At 39.0% G+C, this 16,121-nt stretch overlaps 1 protein-coding gene across 1 annotated transcript in view; it reads right to left on the reverse strand.

The window, feature by feature from the left end:
• The window catches only part of LOC110203656 (BRCA1-A complex subunit Abraxas 1-like), a 29,697-nt gene extending 19,813 nt beyond the window's left edge, over positions 1-9,884 (reverse strand). The window contains exons 1-2 of the mRNA XM_020980142.1: positions 9,744-9,884; positions 4,215-4,305 (exon numbers count right to left, since the gene is read on the reverse strand). Coding sequence (XP_020835801.1) covers positions 4,215-4,305; positions 9,744-9,830 — 178 coding nt within the window. The 5' untranslated portion in view covers positions 9,831-9,884. The remainder of the gene's footprint in view (positions 1-4,214; positions 4,306-9,743) is intronic.
• Positions 9,885-16,121: the final 6,237 nt, after the last annotated feature.

Consider the following 16,121-nt stretch of genomic DNA (forward strand, 5'->3'; position numbering starts at 1 on the left):
TATTCTTACATCACTAACAGACACCTTTGGATGTTGTTAAAATTCATCTCCAAGTTCAGAACAACCCTTACCACAAAAGAAGATGGTTTTTTTTTTTAATACTGTAATGGACTGATGGATCATCTATATTTTGATGAAGGTAGCAACAAAGCACGGTACAAGAAGCCTGGCCGCTTCAGAGGAACATTGATTGCATCTATTATGACTTTACCATCTGACGTTGTAAAAACACAAAAACAAACCAGACTTTGGAGACATGAAATTCTTCAAGATGTAGATCTATATACCCTACCCACATCAACATGGGGCATTACGAAGCAGACTGTTTCTAACAACGGAATTTCTGGATTATCTGCAGGACTAATTCCCCAGTTAATTAAACTTGCTCCTGCTTGTGCCATTATGGTCAGTACATGTGAATTTGGGAAGGCTTTTTTTCCACCAGCAAAACCTCAAACAGGAATACCATGCTTCTGGCTGTACGGATTTGAAATAATTATCATGGTTATATTATTACCTGGAAGATTCTCAGAAAATATGTATAAATTTCAGGTCTATTTTTAAATATCTTTTTTATTTAAAAAAGATTTAATTTTACAATTCTAATTCTAATTTAATAACAAGTTTTCTATTTTATCTTGTCTTTGGAAAAGTTTAAGAAAATTCTTCATTGGGTATCCATAACCCTTGTGAGAATATTAGAAAGGAAAAGAGAAAAAACTTGACAGGAGAGCAAAAATTTTGTACTGAATTCTAAATTAGCCTTTGTTAACTGTTGTCTCCTATAAGTCTGTCAACTGTACCTAAACCATGATAGGAGTAGAGTGTCTAAAAAGAAAAGGCTAAGAAGTCTTTTGTGCAAATCTTAATCATGCACACAAGTATTTATTTTTTAGTGAAATGGAAGTGGGAGACAATTATCAAATAACATCACACCCGCACTTGCCAAATATTACCAATGTGTTTTTATTTTAAATTCTGATATTCCTTAGTTTTTTGTTTGTTTGGGGCCCCTATGCATAGTAGCATTTCTTCTGGCAAACTATAATTGTTTTATCTTTATATCCAGAAATAATCCTTTTTTTGCCACCATAAGCAAAAGTGACACATCTTTTGCTACGTTCTGCCAATTCTGAAGAATATGGACGCTGTTCCTGGAAACTTCATACTCATTTCAAATTTTGGTTCATCCTAACTGGAGTGAGCAGCACAGAATGTATTGCTTTAGAAAACTACTCCTCTATATTTAGTTCAGATAAGTTGAGTACTTGAAAAGGCGGCCTAGTTTGTGATATGGATAAGATAATTGCTAAGAGGTATGTAGAATACTTCGACTGATATACATTCACTTTAGCATTTGAGGACTACACTGTATTTAAATGAATAAAATTTGGCACAGAGGGTTGCTGTGCTTTTTATTCTGTGATTAATAGGTATCATTGCTGTTTTCTTTGTTTTTCCAGCTCAGTTGTGTAGGCTTGTTCTAATATGCTAGAGATTATCACATCATCAGTGGCTAAATATTTTCATGTTGTGTCCAGATTTCACATATTACTACATTTCACATTAGTCTGCTGGCCATGAAAATAAGCAATAATCAGGGGTGGCGGCATTTTATTTTAAAGAAACTTTTCTTGTTACAGGCCAATAGTGTGTGACTAAACGTCAACATGAAATGAAGAAAGATGTAATGACAAAATAGGAAGTAGCATAAATTTTAAAAGTTACTCTGATCTTTTTTTCCCCTCAGAACAATTTATATGCTACGGGACAAGCACTTTATCGTGGTCTAAGTATTTTTCATGAAAAAGTGAAAAACTTCAGATGGAATAGTTAAAGGAGATGGGTATTTAAATATTATCTGGAAAGAGTTAGAAAATTAATGCAATCTATACTAAACTATGAACATGTTCACATATTTTGCTAAACAAATAATTTTATATCTCTAAAGTTTGAATGTAACCATGTATGTATTCTATTTCACCTTATGTTGATCTGTCTTAGATTTGGAAACAAAATATATGCATATTTGTTCTTAATTCATTTTCATTAAAGATTTTGCTTCCTTTCTAAAAAGAAAAAAAGGAATGCTAAAAATCATCTTGACATGTAATTGAGGGAAAAAAAATAAAATACTATTAAAAAAAAGAAAACAATCAAATTTAAAACTGCAAATTAAATACCAAAATGGAAATGCTGAAAAGTAAAATAAGAGATTAACAGAACTAAGAGGGGAAAAAAAAAAACCAAAACAACTAACTGGATTAATAAACAACCCTAGCTGCTAGTTTTGTTTTGTATTATTTGGGGGAGGGGGGAAGTGAATAAACCATTTGCTAATTCGATCAAAAGGAAAAACAAATTACGACATCAAAAACTGAAAAGAATTTTAAATAAACCAATAAAAGAAAAACATTATTAGAAAACTATTTCACCGAATCATCTACCAATAAAATTAATACTGAAATGAAATGGATGCATAATATGAATATAACAATATAAAAGGCTCAGATTACTATAACAAGTAAAAGAGTACTTAAACTACTCATTTTGATTTATTTTTTTTTAAATTTTAGGCAACTGGGGTTAAATGACTTCCCAGGGTCACACAGCTAGTAAGTGTCAAATGTTTGGTCTGAGGCCGGATTCGAACTCAGGTCCTCCTGACTATCCACTGCACCACCTAGCTTCTCCTAAACTACTCATTTTTAGAAGAAGAAATTAGACATAAATGAACTCAAAAAGAAAACAACCTGAAAGACCAGATGGACTTAAAAGCAAGTTCCATCAAACATTTAAAGAAAAATTTATTTCAATATTACATAAACTGTACAGAAAATTAGGAAAAGAAGGTGTCCTACCAAATTCCTTCTATGATGCAAACATGGTCCTCCTATCTTAACAAGGGAGAGTAAAGAACATAAGAATATCGAGGCAAAATTCTTAAATGAAACATGACCACAGTAACATATCACAAAGGTTACGATGCCTGCAGGGCTGGTTCAATATTAGAAATATAATTGAGAAGAACAACAACAAATCATATGACTATATCAATATACAGAGAAAAAGCTTCTTGACAAGATAAAACATTCATTCCTGTCAAAAACACAAGAAACATGGGAATAGGTGGATGTCACCTTATTATAAGTAGTATCTATCTAAAACCAAGAGCTAGCATTGCATATAATGGGGATAAACTAGAATGTTTTTCTGTAAGATCAGGAGTAAAACAAGGAGGTCCACTATTTGATACCATGCTAGAAGTGCTAGCTACAGCAGTAAGACAGGGAAATGAAAGTGAGAGAATAAGCACAGTCAAAAAGCAAACACAAGTATTGCTTTTTGCATATCATATGAAGGTTTACTTAAAGAACAGTAGGGAATCAACTAAGAAATTAATTGAAACTTCAGCAAAGTTACAGAATATAAAATAAATCCACATAGATCATTAGCATTACTATATATTACCAAGAAAGACCAGCAGGAAAAGACAGACAAAAGAAATTCCATTTATACTGGGAAAAATTTTTTTAAATTATATATTAATAACCAATTTTACATATGGGGTCCAAAAATCTTCTTTTTGCTTGCTCATTCAAAGCCCAGTTTCTCTAGGACATTTCTGACCTAGCCCCCAAATTCACCCCACCCAGACCATCTTATCTAGGTGGAATTCTTACTGTAACCCTATTACTGCTCAAATTCAAGTAGGACTGGGTGGAGAATAGATTCTTTTGTACACACCGATAGAGGCAGAATGATCAAAGTCACTTCCCCCAACCCCTCATAGAAAAAAGCCCACCTCTCATTAATTGTTAACCATTCAGAGTTCATTTTCACCCTCAAGGACACCCCCTTTTCCAAAAGTATTTAAAACATTCAGGGACTTCCATTCTGGGTCTTTGGTTAGAAGAGAAACCACTGACCTCACTTTATCCATTATTTGCTAGCATAACTAATAAACCGATTATTAATTACCCAGAAACTCTGTCTCTCAGACTTTTGATTTATAATCCTTTCTGTTTGATTGTCCTCAGTTTTTTCCTACTTCAGCCAAGCTCTGCCTAATGCTTTTAGATGAGGAACAAGGAGTGCATTCGTTTTATCTGCAATCTCCATGAAAAAGCTTTATTTTTAATTACTTTTAAAATATTAAAAAAAAAAATACTTCTACTGATTGGACACACAGACAACACATAGTATAGACTCACCAATTGTATAAACAACTTCAATATCACTCAACTGAGAGTCTGCAGCACTGTTCTCTGATTTACCTCTTATTTCCCCAAGAAGAAAACCTTCCTAGAGGGGTACAAAAGGAGAAGCAATATATGAAATAAACTAACACTTGCTATGTCTTTACTCATCAATTCATTCCAAACCTGAGCACCTATAATATGCAAGATACTAATGAGGATATGAAAAAGCACCGCACTTGGCCTAGTTGGAGAGAAGGCACGAATTAGTTACGCAACAGAATACAACATGTCGAGATGAATGGTATGATTAAGTATTATAAAAATTGTCATAAGGGGAAGATTAATATGGATGGTATTACTGGGGATTATCATCCATTTCTTGCCCCCTAACCATGAGGGTGCCCCAAAGTGCTGTCCTTAGCCTTCTACTTTCTGTGATCTTATCAACCCCCATGGGTTCAAAGTATCATCTTCATACAGATGATTCATGAATAGATGCATATCCAGCCCTAATCTTTTTTCCTGAATTCCAGTCCCATATCACTAACGGCCTTCCTGGACATCTTAGGTAACTCAAGCTCAACACAACCAAAACAAACCTCATTTTCTCCCCCTTTAAACCTACTCTTTCTCCAAACTTCCCTATTTCTGTTGAAGGTATCACCAATCCTTCTACCAGCCAAGTTTGAAAATTGGGGATCAATGACCCTCTCTGCCACCCCTTAAGCCTCTAATCCACTGCCTAGTCTTTTCAGTTTTACCTCAACATCTTTCCTATCCATATTCCTTTTCCCCCTTATGTTGTCTCTACCCAATTTTGGATCTATATTACCTAGTTGCATGGACAGTTGCATAACCTAATCAACCTCCTCCCTGTTTTCCTCTGCCCCTTCACCCCCCCCAAATCCATTCCCACAGCTGCCACAATAATTTTCCCAAATCACAAGTCTAATCATGCTAATCCCTGCTTAAAAATCTCCCACGGTTTTCCACTGCCTCAAAGATAAAATACCAACTCAAGTTGGCATTTAAAACCCTTCAAGTCTGGCTCCAGCCTAACTTTCCAGATTTATGTCAGACACATTTATATACTAGCCTAAATGGCCTACTCTTCTCTTCCTGAACTTAATGTTCCATCTCTCACCTGCATGACTATAAGCAAGCTATTTTTTCATGCCTTTTAGAATGCTTAGCTTCCTTCCAAACTCATCTAAGGGGCCACTTCCTTTGTGAACCCTTTCTTGATCCCCCTAGTTGTCAGCATTCCCTCCCTCCTCAAATTACCTTGCATTTATTTCTGTTTACATGCTGTATACCCCACTACCATATAGGTTCTTTGAAGGCAGGGTAGTCTTTTTGCTGTCTTTATAACTACCCAGCACCTTAGCTGTTCAAATTAATTATCTGAAATAGAAAATAATCCTAAGGTACAAAGTTTCTGAGTTAAAATTATTTAATAGCAAGGCTAGCAAGTTACCATTAAATCAGGTCAACTAATTCCTCAGTAATCAGTGACAAAGGAGTGATTTAAAAAGCTTATTTTTATAACGGAAAAGAGAAATTTTTTTAAAATGGGAAATTTGCTTTGAACACAATTCAGTTGGACAAGACAAGTCATCTGACCAGTTTGCTTACCCCAGGCTTTCTTAAACCAAATTTTCAAAGTGAGATTATCCCAGAAGTCCTTGCTCTACAGGCAAACCCTTTTTGTAACCTGAAAGCTTACTGGGAAAGAGAAACTTGTGGTGTATAGCTAGCAGTCACACATCACCTACCACTACCCTCACCCACCCTCTGCCCCCTTGCCTCCATCTTCCAGCTGCCAAGCTTAGAAGATTCCTTTACTCAACTTAGACTTAACCTCCAGTTAAAGAAAAACAAACAAACTAATCCACTCAGATTGGAAAGAGGAACTTAGCCTTCAGTCAACCCTCTCTTTCTCCAGCTGCCAGAAAGGGGAACTCGGCCTTTAAAAAGAGTTTTATAGTTCTACGATTACTTTATTCCTACAAAGACACATGTCTTACTCTAAATTATCGGCTACTAAATGATAAAGTCTTATCAATCTGTTTACTTATTTATTTATTTATTCTTTACTAAATCCATAGGTAACCTAGGTTTAAGAGAATATCTATGTTAGTCTGCCTTAGCTGTTAGGGCTAGCTTTTCCTGAAGAAGGGAGCTTAATCCTATAATCAAACTAAAAATAAAGCAAAGTAATCAATACTAACTGATTTCCCTTGCTATATGCAAGCACAGTGCTTGCACATGGTAAGCTCTTTATGTTTATTGAATGAATGAACCATAGGACCACAAGCTGAACCCTGAAGGTAGGATTTAGTCAGTCAACTGGCATTTATCACTGTTATCAAATGCATCAAATCACATGCCTACCATGTGCCAGGCACTGTGCTAAGTACTGAGAATACAAAGAAAGGCTTAAAACAACAACCACCACCACCACCACAACCACCCAGTCTCTGCTCTTGAGAAGTTCACAGTCTAATGGGGAAAAGGATATTCCTGGTAGAATAAACTGTATGTGTTAAGATTTGGAATCAGGAATGTGTATTATAGGTTCAGAAGATAGAAAGACGGCTAGTCTGGCCAGAGGGGAAAGTTTATGGCATATAGGTATGGTAAGCTTAAAGTATGGAGAAACCTGAATGGTGAAAGGAGTTGGGACTTTATTCTCTGGGTAATGAGGATGCACTGGAGATGGTTGAGGTGTATTAATCAACAAGTAGTTATTGAGTACCTACTTTGTGCTAGGCAAGGGGGTAAAAAAAATCCAGTTCATGCCTTTAAAGGGCAAATAAAAGGTAAATAAAATGGGGCACTGGAGGAGGGAGGAACTAGTAGCTGGGGGGGGCAGGGTTGATTAAGAAAGGCCTCATGTAGGAGATGGTGAATGAGCTGAGCTTTGAAGGGCATTAGGGATTCTGAGAGGCAGGTAAAGAAGGAGCGAATTCTAAGCAATACGGGACAACTGATAAAAAGGCATGAAGACAGGAGACAGAATGTTTAGAGGAACTGCAAGTAGGGCAGTTTGGCTAGAAACCGGTTACACGGAGAGGAGAAATGTGTAATAAATCAGAAAAGGAAGGCAGAAGCAAGTTAATGAAGAGTTTTACTGTATATGTACATGTCAAACTGAGGCGTCTGTTTTTGGTTCTAGTTGCCACTGAAACTTTTTGAGCATCAGAGCATCAACCTATGCTGGATGAACTGGATAGGAGAAAGCCCTGAGCCAGGAAGACCAATCAGAAGGCTACTGTTCTGCAAGTAGTCTAGCAAAGAAGTTCTGAACTAGCTGGGGGGAAGGGGAAAGCCACGGGGGGGGGGGGGGCAAAAAATTTTTGATTATCTTTTATTTTAATATCAGTCATTTACAGCCACACCCTTTCCTGCCAACCTCCCCAGTGAGCTTTTCCTGGTAACAAAGAAAGTTACACAAAAGCAACTGATCTGGCAATAGCACACACAAGATTCCAAACCCATAGTCCTCCACCTCTCCAAAGGAAAAGAATCTCTTCTGGGCCAATTATAATTGGCCATTATAATTAGCTGTATGAGTATTGCCTCTACATCCACATCATCTCTCACAAGATTTGGCAAATGATCAGATTTTGGGGGTGAGGAAGGGTAAATAGTCAAGGATGGTTCTTAAGTTTGAAACCTGGATTGAATGGAAGGATGCTGGTGTCCCTGACATAAAAATCAAAGTTAGAAGAGGAAGTGGGTATGGGAGGATTAAGTCAGTGTTTTAGGAAATTATTCTATCTGGATTGAAGAAGGGAAGAGATGGGTGCGATGGGGAGAAGTGTGCTGACTAAAGGGAAGGATCATTTTAAATGGGTTGCAAGCTGTTTCCCCAAGAGTACTTTTTCTTTTTTTAATCAGGGAGGTATGCATACTCCTGGAGATTTAAAACAAATACACACATAGGTCTACAATCTCTCTCACCTTTTATAAAAGGCCCAGTGTTTTACAATACTGCTAAGTTGCTTAGCTTTGTATTTTAGCATTGATTTTCTTCATTTCACAACAGGCCAAAAGACAGGCAGCACTTTTACTAATCAAGATGTGGTGGCCAAGAAAAATTTGGCATGTCTAACTTCCAGCCTCAAGTATTCTGGGCTGCTTCCAAGAATAATCACCTCTAAGGGAGAGACAATGCAAATGATGCTCTTCAGATCCTTTCTTTTGAAAGACTAAGGAGAAGGTGCGGTAAGAGCCATTCACCAATTGATAAAAAGTCAGTGGACACAAGGAAGCAGTTTTCAGAGGCAGAAATCCAAGGCATAAGAAAAAAACGTTCCAAATCATCAGGTGGAGCAACAGATATTAAAGCAACTGAGAGTCCACCTCACTAGCACAGACTGGCAAAGATGATAAAATTAGATAATGACAAATGTTGGAGGGGCTGCAGGAAAATGGGCAAACTTATATATTATTGGGTGAGGCTGTGGGCTGGTCCAGCTATTTTGGAAAGGAATTTAGAGCCACGCCCCCGAAGTCACTCAACTGTGAATACCTAATAATCTAGAGACATTACTCCTAGGCCTACACTCCCAAAGATGTCAAAAAAAGAAGAAAAGGATGTGTCTCATGGCAAGGAAGTAGAAGCTAAGGGAGTGATGGTCAACTTGGGAATGGCTGAACAAATCACGGTACATGTAAGAAATGAAGGTGGAGATTCTGAGAAACCTGGGAAGATTTGTATGAACTGATGCAGAGTGAAGTGAAAAATAGGTGAATAATTTATACAATAACACCATTATAAAGAAAAATAACTTGGAAGGACAACTTTTGTCCCTGATAAGGCAACGTCCACAATTCCGGAGGATCAATGATGAAGTATGCTACCCATCCTTCGGACTGAGATGCAGAAAGAGACATACATTTTTGGATATAGCCAATGCAGGTTGTTTCACTTGACAAGGATTTTTTTTTCTTCGTTTTTCCTTCTTTCTTTTGGGGGGTCTGGGGAGAGGCGGAGAGAGAAAATGTTAGTAAAACGAATACTAAAACTACAAGTCCAACAAAACACCGAGGGGGTAAGGATGGGACTGTGGGCCGCCATGCCGCCGCCAACACTCCTCCCCGACTGTGGTCCAAAGCAGGTTAAAACACAACTGGGCAAAGTTTAACAACATAAATACAAATACAATAAACCTAGAGGGTGTTAATGCCTGGTTTTCCAAGTCAGTAAGAACCTAGCCTCCCCTCCGCCCCGCCCCGCCCCCGCCCCGCCCCCCCCCCCCCCCCCCCCCCCGGCGCTCAGTTTAGAGACCTCGGTTTTCTGTTTGAGTTTAATGCCTTAGTAAGGGGTGAGGCCGGCCTTAGTAAGGGGTGTCCAGAGGAGGGTCCTTCTCGCACTTCTCCGGGAGCACTGCGGCCTGCTCAAAGTCGACCCTTCATCAATGTGGGAGAAGCTGAGAAAGGTCGCGGTCTAGGGGGAGCAGCTGGACCCCGCCCTTCCCCTCCCCCCGCGCGGCGCTCGCTCCTGGCCGTGGCTTTGTCTCCTCAGGGCCTCACCGTATCAGCGTTGCAGTTAAGGTGCCGGAAAGCGAGAGAACTAAACAGGAACCCCGAGAGCGTCGCCGACATCTTCTCGCCCTCCATGCTGCCGTTCTGCTCCCGGCCTAGGACGTCCGGCCGCCCTGCGCGTACCCGCTCTCTCCCCCGTATCTTCCGGGCGCCGGCGCGAGCACGCGAGCCCGGACGGCGCGTGCGCGGAGCGCCCCACCAGCGCGCGGAGGCGGCGCGTGGTCTACAGCGTCCTCTGCCGAAGGAAGCCTCGCCGCCCCGCCGCCCCGCCGCCCCGCCGCCCCGCCGCCCCGCCGCCGCGCCCTCGGAGCTGGGTGGGCTCTGCTAGGGCCTCCAGGCTGCCCCTGTTGTCTTGTTGGGTCATTTCTACCGTCCTTGCCTGTCAAAGGCTTTAAGATTTCCAGAACCCTTTCCCTCGGTCACCCGATTTGACTTAGAGAAGCACCCGGTGGGATATAAAGGGCTGCTGACTGTAATCCCTATTTCGCAGATGAGGAAAATGGTTGAAATGACGGACAGGTTCTGGGACCTGTCCCAGGTAGAGCTACCAAAAGGGGAAAAAGACAGCCTGAACCACTTGTTGCTGTTTAATTGTGTCCGACTCTTCGTGACCCAGTGGACCATAAGACGTCAATACTGTCCATGGGGGGCAGCTAGGTGGCGCAGTGGATAGAGCACCGGCCCTGGAGTCAGGAGGACCTGAGTTCAAATGCGGCCTCAGACCAAACACTTGACACTTAGGAACTGTGTGACCCTGGGCAAGTCACTTAACCTCAAATGCCTCAAAAAAAAAAAACCTGTCCGTGGGGTTTTCTTGGCAAAGATGACCACTGTGTATGGTGCATCTACTCTATTACACTGACCCACCATTCTATTTCTTAGCCGTTACCAGATAATTTTGATCATTACTGCCTGATGTTGAGATCTGGTATTGCTAGACCTCCTTCATTTTTTCGTTTCTTTAATTCCTTCGATATTCTTGAACTTTTGTTCTTACAAATGGATTGTTATTTTTTCTAGCTCAATAAAATAATTTTGTTGGTAACTTAATTGGGATAACATTGAATAAGTAGATTAATATTGTCACTTTTATTATATTAGCCTGACCCACCCATGAACAATTAGTATTTCTCCAATTATTTAAATCTGACTTTGTACATGAAAAAGGAGCTTTCACTTTTCTTGAGGCAATCGGGGTTAAGTGACTTGCCCAGGGTCACACAGCTAGTGAGTGTCAAGTGTCTGAGGCCGGATTTGAACTCTAGTCCTCTGGACTCCAAGGATGGAGCTCTATCCACTGAACCACCTAGCTGCCCCTAAAAAAAAAAAGTATTTTTTAATTATGTTCAATTATGTTCCTGGATTTTTCCTGTCAGATAAACTCCCAGGTATTTTATACCATCTATAGTTATTTCAAATGAAGTATCTCATACCATCTTATCTTTTTGTTTCTTCTTTGATATTTTATTTTCCCCCAACAACATGTAAAATCATTCTTTTTTAAAATTTTGAGTTCCAAATTCTATTCCTCACCTTCCCTCTCATTGAGAAGGCAAACAATTTGATATAGGTTATGCATGTACAATCATAAAATACTTCAATATTAATCATATTGTAAAAGAAAAAGAAATAAAGTTTTGTCCTTTTTAAAAGTATACTTTAATCTGCATTCAGACTCTACCAGTTCTTTCTCTGGAGGTGGATAGCATTTTCCATCATGAGTCCTTTGGAATTGTCTGCGATCGTTGTGTTACTGAGAATAGCAAAGTCACTCACACTTGGTCATCATACAATATTGCTGTTTCTGCATAAGAGTTCTCCTGATTCTGCTCATTTTACTTTGCATGTTCATGTAAGTCTTCCCAGATTTTTCTGAAAGCATCCTGCTCTTCATTTCTTATGTCTCAATAGTATGCCATCACAATCATATATCACAACTTGTTCAGCCATTCCCAAATCAATGGGCATCCACTCAATTTCCAATTCTTGGCCACCACTAAAAGAGCTGCCATAAATATTGTGTACATATAGATAACATTTTTCTTTCTTTTTTTTAATCTCTTTGGGATTCAGACCTAGTAGTGGTATTGCTGGGTCAATGGGAATGCACAATTTCATAGCCCTTGAGGCATAGTTCAAAATTGCTCTCCAGAGTGGTTGGGTCAGTTCACAACTCCACCAACAATCCATTAGTGTTCCAATTTTCCCATGTCCTCTCTAACGTTGATCATTTTCCTGTTTGGGTGTGAGGTGGCACCTCAGAGTTGTTTTAATATGCATTTCTCTAATCAATGGTGATTGAGAGCACTTTTTTTCTGTGACTCTAGATGGCTTTGATGACTTCATCTGAAAATTGCCTGCTTATGTCCGTTGACCATTTATCAATTGGAGAATGACTCTATATATTCGACAAATGAGACCTTTATCAGAGAAACTTGCTGTAAATTTTTTTTTCACCGTTATGATTACTAATCGTGTAATTTCCTCCATCCTATTTTCCCCATTTATCTTCCTCCTCTCTCTTTCCCCTTTCACTGTGTCATCCTCAAAAGTTGTTTTGCTTCTGACTACTGCCTCCCCAAATCACCTTCCCTTCTATCAGCCCCACCCCTTGTCTTATCCCCTTCCTCTCCTACTTTCCTGTTGAGTAAGAGAGATTTCTACACTCAACTAAGTCTGTATGGTATTCCCTCTTTTAGCCAATTCTGATGAGAGTAAGGTTTAGAGTAAGCTCCCTCTCACATCCCCCATCTTCCCTTCCACTGTAAAAGCTCTTTCACACCTCTTTTATGTGAGGTAATTTACTCCATTCTACTTCTCCCTTTCCCCCATCTCCCAGTGCATTCTTCTTTCTCACCCCTTAATTTTTAAAACATCATCCCATCATAGTCAACTCACACCTGTGCCCTCTGTCTATATATACTCCTAGCTGACCTAGTAATGAGAAAGTTCTTGGGAGTTGTAAGTATCATCTTCTCGTGTAGGAATGTAAACAGTTTAAACTTAGTAAGTCCCTTAGGATTTCCCTTTCCTGTTTACCTTTTTATGCTTCTCTTGAGTCTTGTATTTGAAAGTCAAAGTTTATATTCACCTCTGGTCTTTTCATCAAGAAAGCTTGAAAGTCTTCTATTTCATTGAATATCTATTTTTCCTCCTGAAGGATTATATTCAGTTTTGCTGGGTAGGTGATTCTTGGCTGTACTCCTAGTTCCTTTGACTTCTGGAATATCATATCCCACGTTAACATGGAAGCTGTTAAATCTTGTGTTATCCTGACTACAGCTCTGAGATATTTGAATTGTTTCTTTCTAGCTGCTTGCAATATTGTCTCCTTGACCTGGGAGCTCTGGGATTTGGCTATAATATTCCTGGGCATTTTCATTTTGGGATCCCTTTTAGAAGGTGATCAGTGGATTATCAGGGCACCTTTCCTTCATAATTCCTTAAAAGATGATGTTGAGGCTCTTTTTTTGATCATGGCTTCCTGGTAGTCCAATAATTCTTAAATTTTCTCCTTTTTGATCTGTTTTCCAGGTCAGTTGTTTTTCTGATGAGATATTTCAATTTTCCTTCTATGTTTTTATTCTTTTAACTTTGTTCTATCATTTCTTAATGTCTTGTGGAGTCATTAGCTTCCACTTGCCCAGTTCTGATTTTTAAGATACACCAATACACTGCTGATGGAGCTATGAACTAGTCCAACCATTCTGGAGAGTAATTTCAAATTATGTTCCCCCAAGACTCTAAATACATGCATGCCCTTTCACTCAGAAATACTGCTACAACAAAGGGACCAAATAAAAATAGAAAAAAAAAACACTGGTGCAAAAATGTTTATTGCAGCTCTTTGTGGGGGCAAAGAATTGGAAACTGGATGACCATTGACTGGGGAATAACTGAACAAGGTATAGTATATGAATGTGATGGAATACTATTGTGCTATTAAGTAATGATGAGGGGTATGGTTTCATTAAAACCTGGGAAGACTTATATGAACTGATGCAAAGTGAAAGGAGAACCACAAAGGAAAATAATTTACACAATAATTAGCAATATTGTAGAGATAATCAAATGTGAAAGACTTACTAACTCAGATCAATCCAAATCTACCATAATTCTAAAGAAATCGTGATGAAAAATGTTATCCACCTCCAAATACTGGACTCAAAGTGCATATTGAAGCATTTTTTTTCTCTTTATTTTTTGGGACATGTCTAATACAGAAATGTTTTGCATGTCTCCATATGTACAATTGGCATTATAATTTTTGCCTTCTCAGTGAGTTGGGGAAAGGTGGAACGAGGGAGAAAATTCAGAACTGAAAATAAAATGACATTGAATAAAAATATAAAATAAAATGAATATATTTTTTTAAATGAAAGAAGAGACAGCTTGTGGCTGGGATCTCTCATTTGAAACTCTCCAGATGGCATGATGTGACTCCAGTGATGAATGGTGAAAGAAGGGATACTCTACTCCAGTATCATAGTGACCTCACTGTCACTGGGATTCTGCCAGCGTGTCTCATTTGCCTTTGTCCCTTGGGTGTTTGATCATTCCCGAATTACCTCAGGACAATGAACATCCCAGGGTAGACGTGTGTAGAACTTGGTTTTGAAAGATACTGAACTCCAACATTGGAACTGGATGGAGGCAGGAGAAGCTTCTGTTTTAGAGAGATCCGCGCACTGACAAGAGGGTTGGCCCAGCCAAGCTGTGGTGCCAGCTACTTGCTATTCTGATGATGCAAAGACAAGGTGAAATGGAAAGTGCCTAATCAGCAGAACTGCTTTGTGTTCTGATGAAGTTTAAGTATCACCTTCCTGCCTGTTGTTACACGTTAAGCTGCTGAATCTTGTTCTGCTAATGTGTACTCATGGGTATTTTTAATGTTTTGCCTTTCTTATGTGCATAGGAATAATACCCATTCATATTTTACATTGAGTCATTTTTTTTCAATCCCCCTCCCCCTTTTGGTGTATGCCACAGATCTGACAGCTATGTGCTAATTTCCTGATTACAATTTGCTGATTAAATAACATCTTGAGTTTGCTGGGGTAGGGATTTAATGAGCTAATAAGCATGTGTCTCTTGCCAGACACAATCTCTATAGACGAGAACCTGGTCCAAACTGCATGGCTGGTTACAGAGCTGGGAGAGGTAAATGCCACAGTATTTGGGTGCCTAAATAAAAATGTCAAACAGGCAGATAGATACACACGTTACATATAGATAGACGATAGACAAATAAAGGGCTAAACAAAAAAAAATTATGAGAATAGTATGCACAAGGTCATTGCTGATGAGGATATTGAGCTTTCACAAATGATATTCTATAGCAGATTGCATTTTTACTATTGCACAATTGATCGAAAGATGCTGAAAATACAAGATGCTACTTTTGTTCAGTCATTCAGTTGTGTCTGACTCTACATGACCCCATGAACTTTGTCCATGGAATTTTCTTGATAAAGATACTGGAGTGGTTTTGCCATTTCCTTCTCCAGAGAATACAAGATCCCGCTGTGCTTATTATTTGTGGACTATAAAGGAAAGCATCTGAATTGATAGACCCAAACCTCCCTTTCCATCAGGCTGTTTCCCAGGTATCCATCAAAACTATCAAAGATTCCTTGAATAGTATAACAATTGAGGCAACTTTGCTATCCCACTGACCATAAATGTCAGGTGAGGTACAAAAAGGGGAGAAACATGATCACCAAATGTGGTCACCCCTGTGACTGAGGAAATTCATCCCAGAGTGTGAGTTGAAGAGGGTATCCAAGTGAAATCAAAAGACAGCAAATAAGACTGAGAAGGCCCCCTATGGGGTGAACTAATGGGAGGCCAGGGACCAAAGTCACCTAGGACTTTTTGAAAATATTATTTACTTATTTTAACATTCTTTTCTTTAAAATGAAAAAAAAATTGAGTTCCAAATTTTCCCCCTCCTTTCCACACCCTCCCACAGCCACTGAGAAGGCAAGCAATATAGCAATTATATGTGTGAAATCATGCAAAACATTTCCATATTAGTCATACTGCAAAAAAGAAAAAACAAAGAAAAGAAAAAAGAAAGAAAGTGAGAAATTTATACTTCAATTTGCACATCAGTTCTCTCTCTGGAGGTGGTTAGCATTTTTTCATCACGAGGCCTTTGGAATTGTCTTGGATCATTATATTGATCAGTTGATCATCACTACAACATTGCTGTTACTGTGCATAATGTTCTCCCAGTACTTCTCACTTCATTTTGCATTAGTTCACATGGGCCTTGCCGTGTTTTTTTCTGAAACCACTCCCCTGTCATTTCCTATAGCTCAATGGTACTCCATCAAATCACGTGCCACAACTTGTTCAGCCATT

Source organism: Phascolarctos cinereus, unplaced genomic scaffold (genome assembly GCF_003287225.1).
Source record: "Phascolarctos cinereus isolate Bilbo 61053 unplaced genomic scaffold, phaCin_HiC Scaffold_8;HRSCAF=390, whole genome shotgun sequence".
Lineage (NCBI taxonomy): Eukaryota > Metazoa > Chordata > Mammalia > Diprotodontia > Phascolarctidae > Phascolarctos > Phascolarctos cinereus.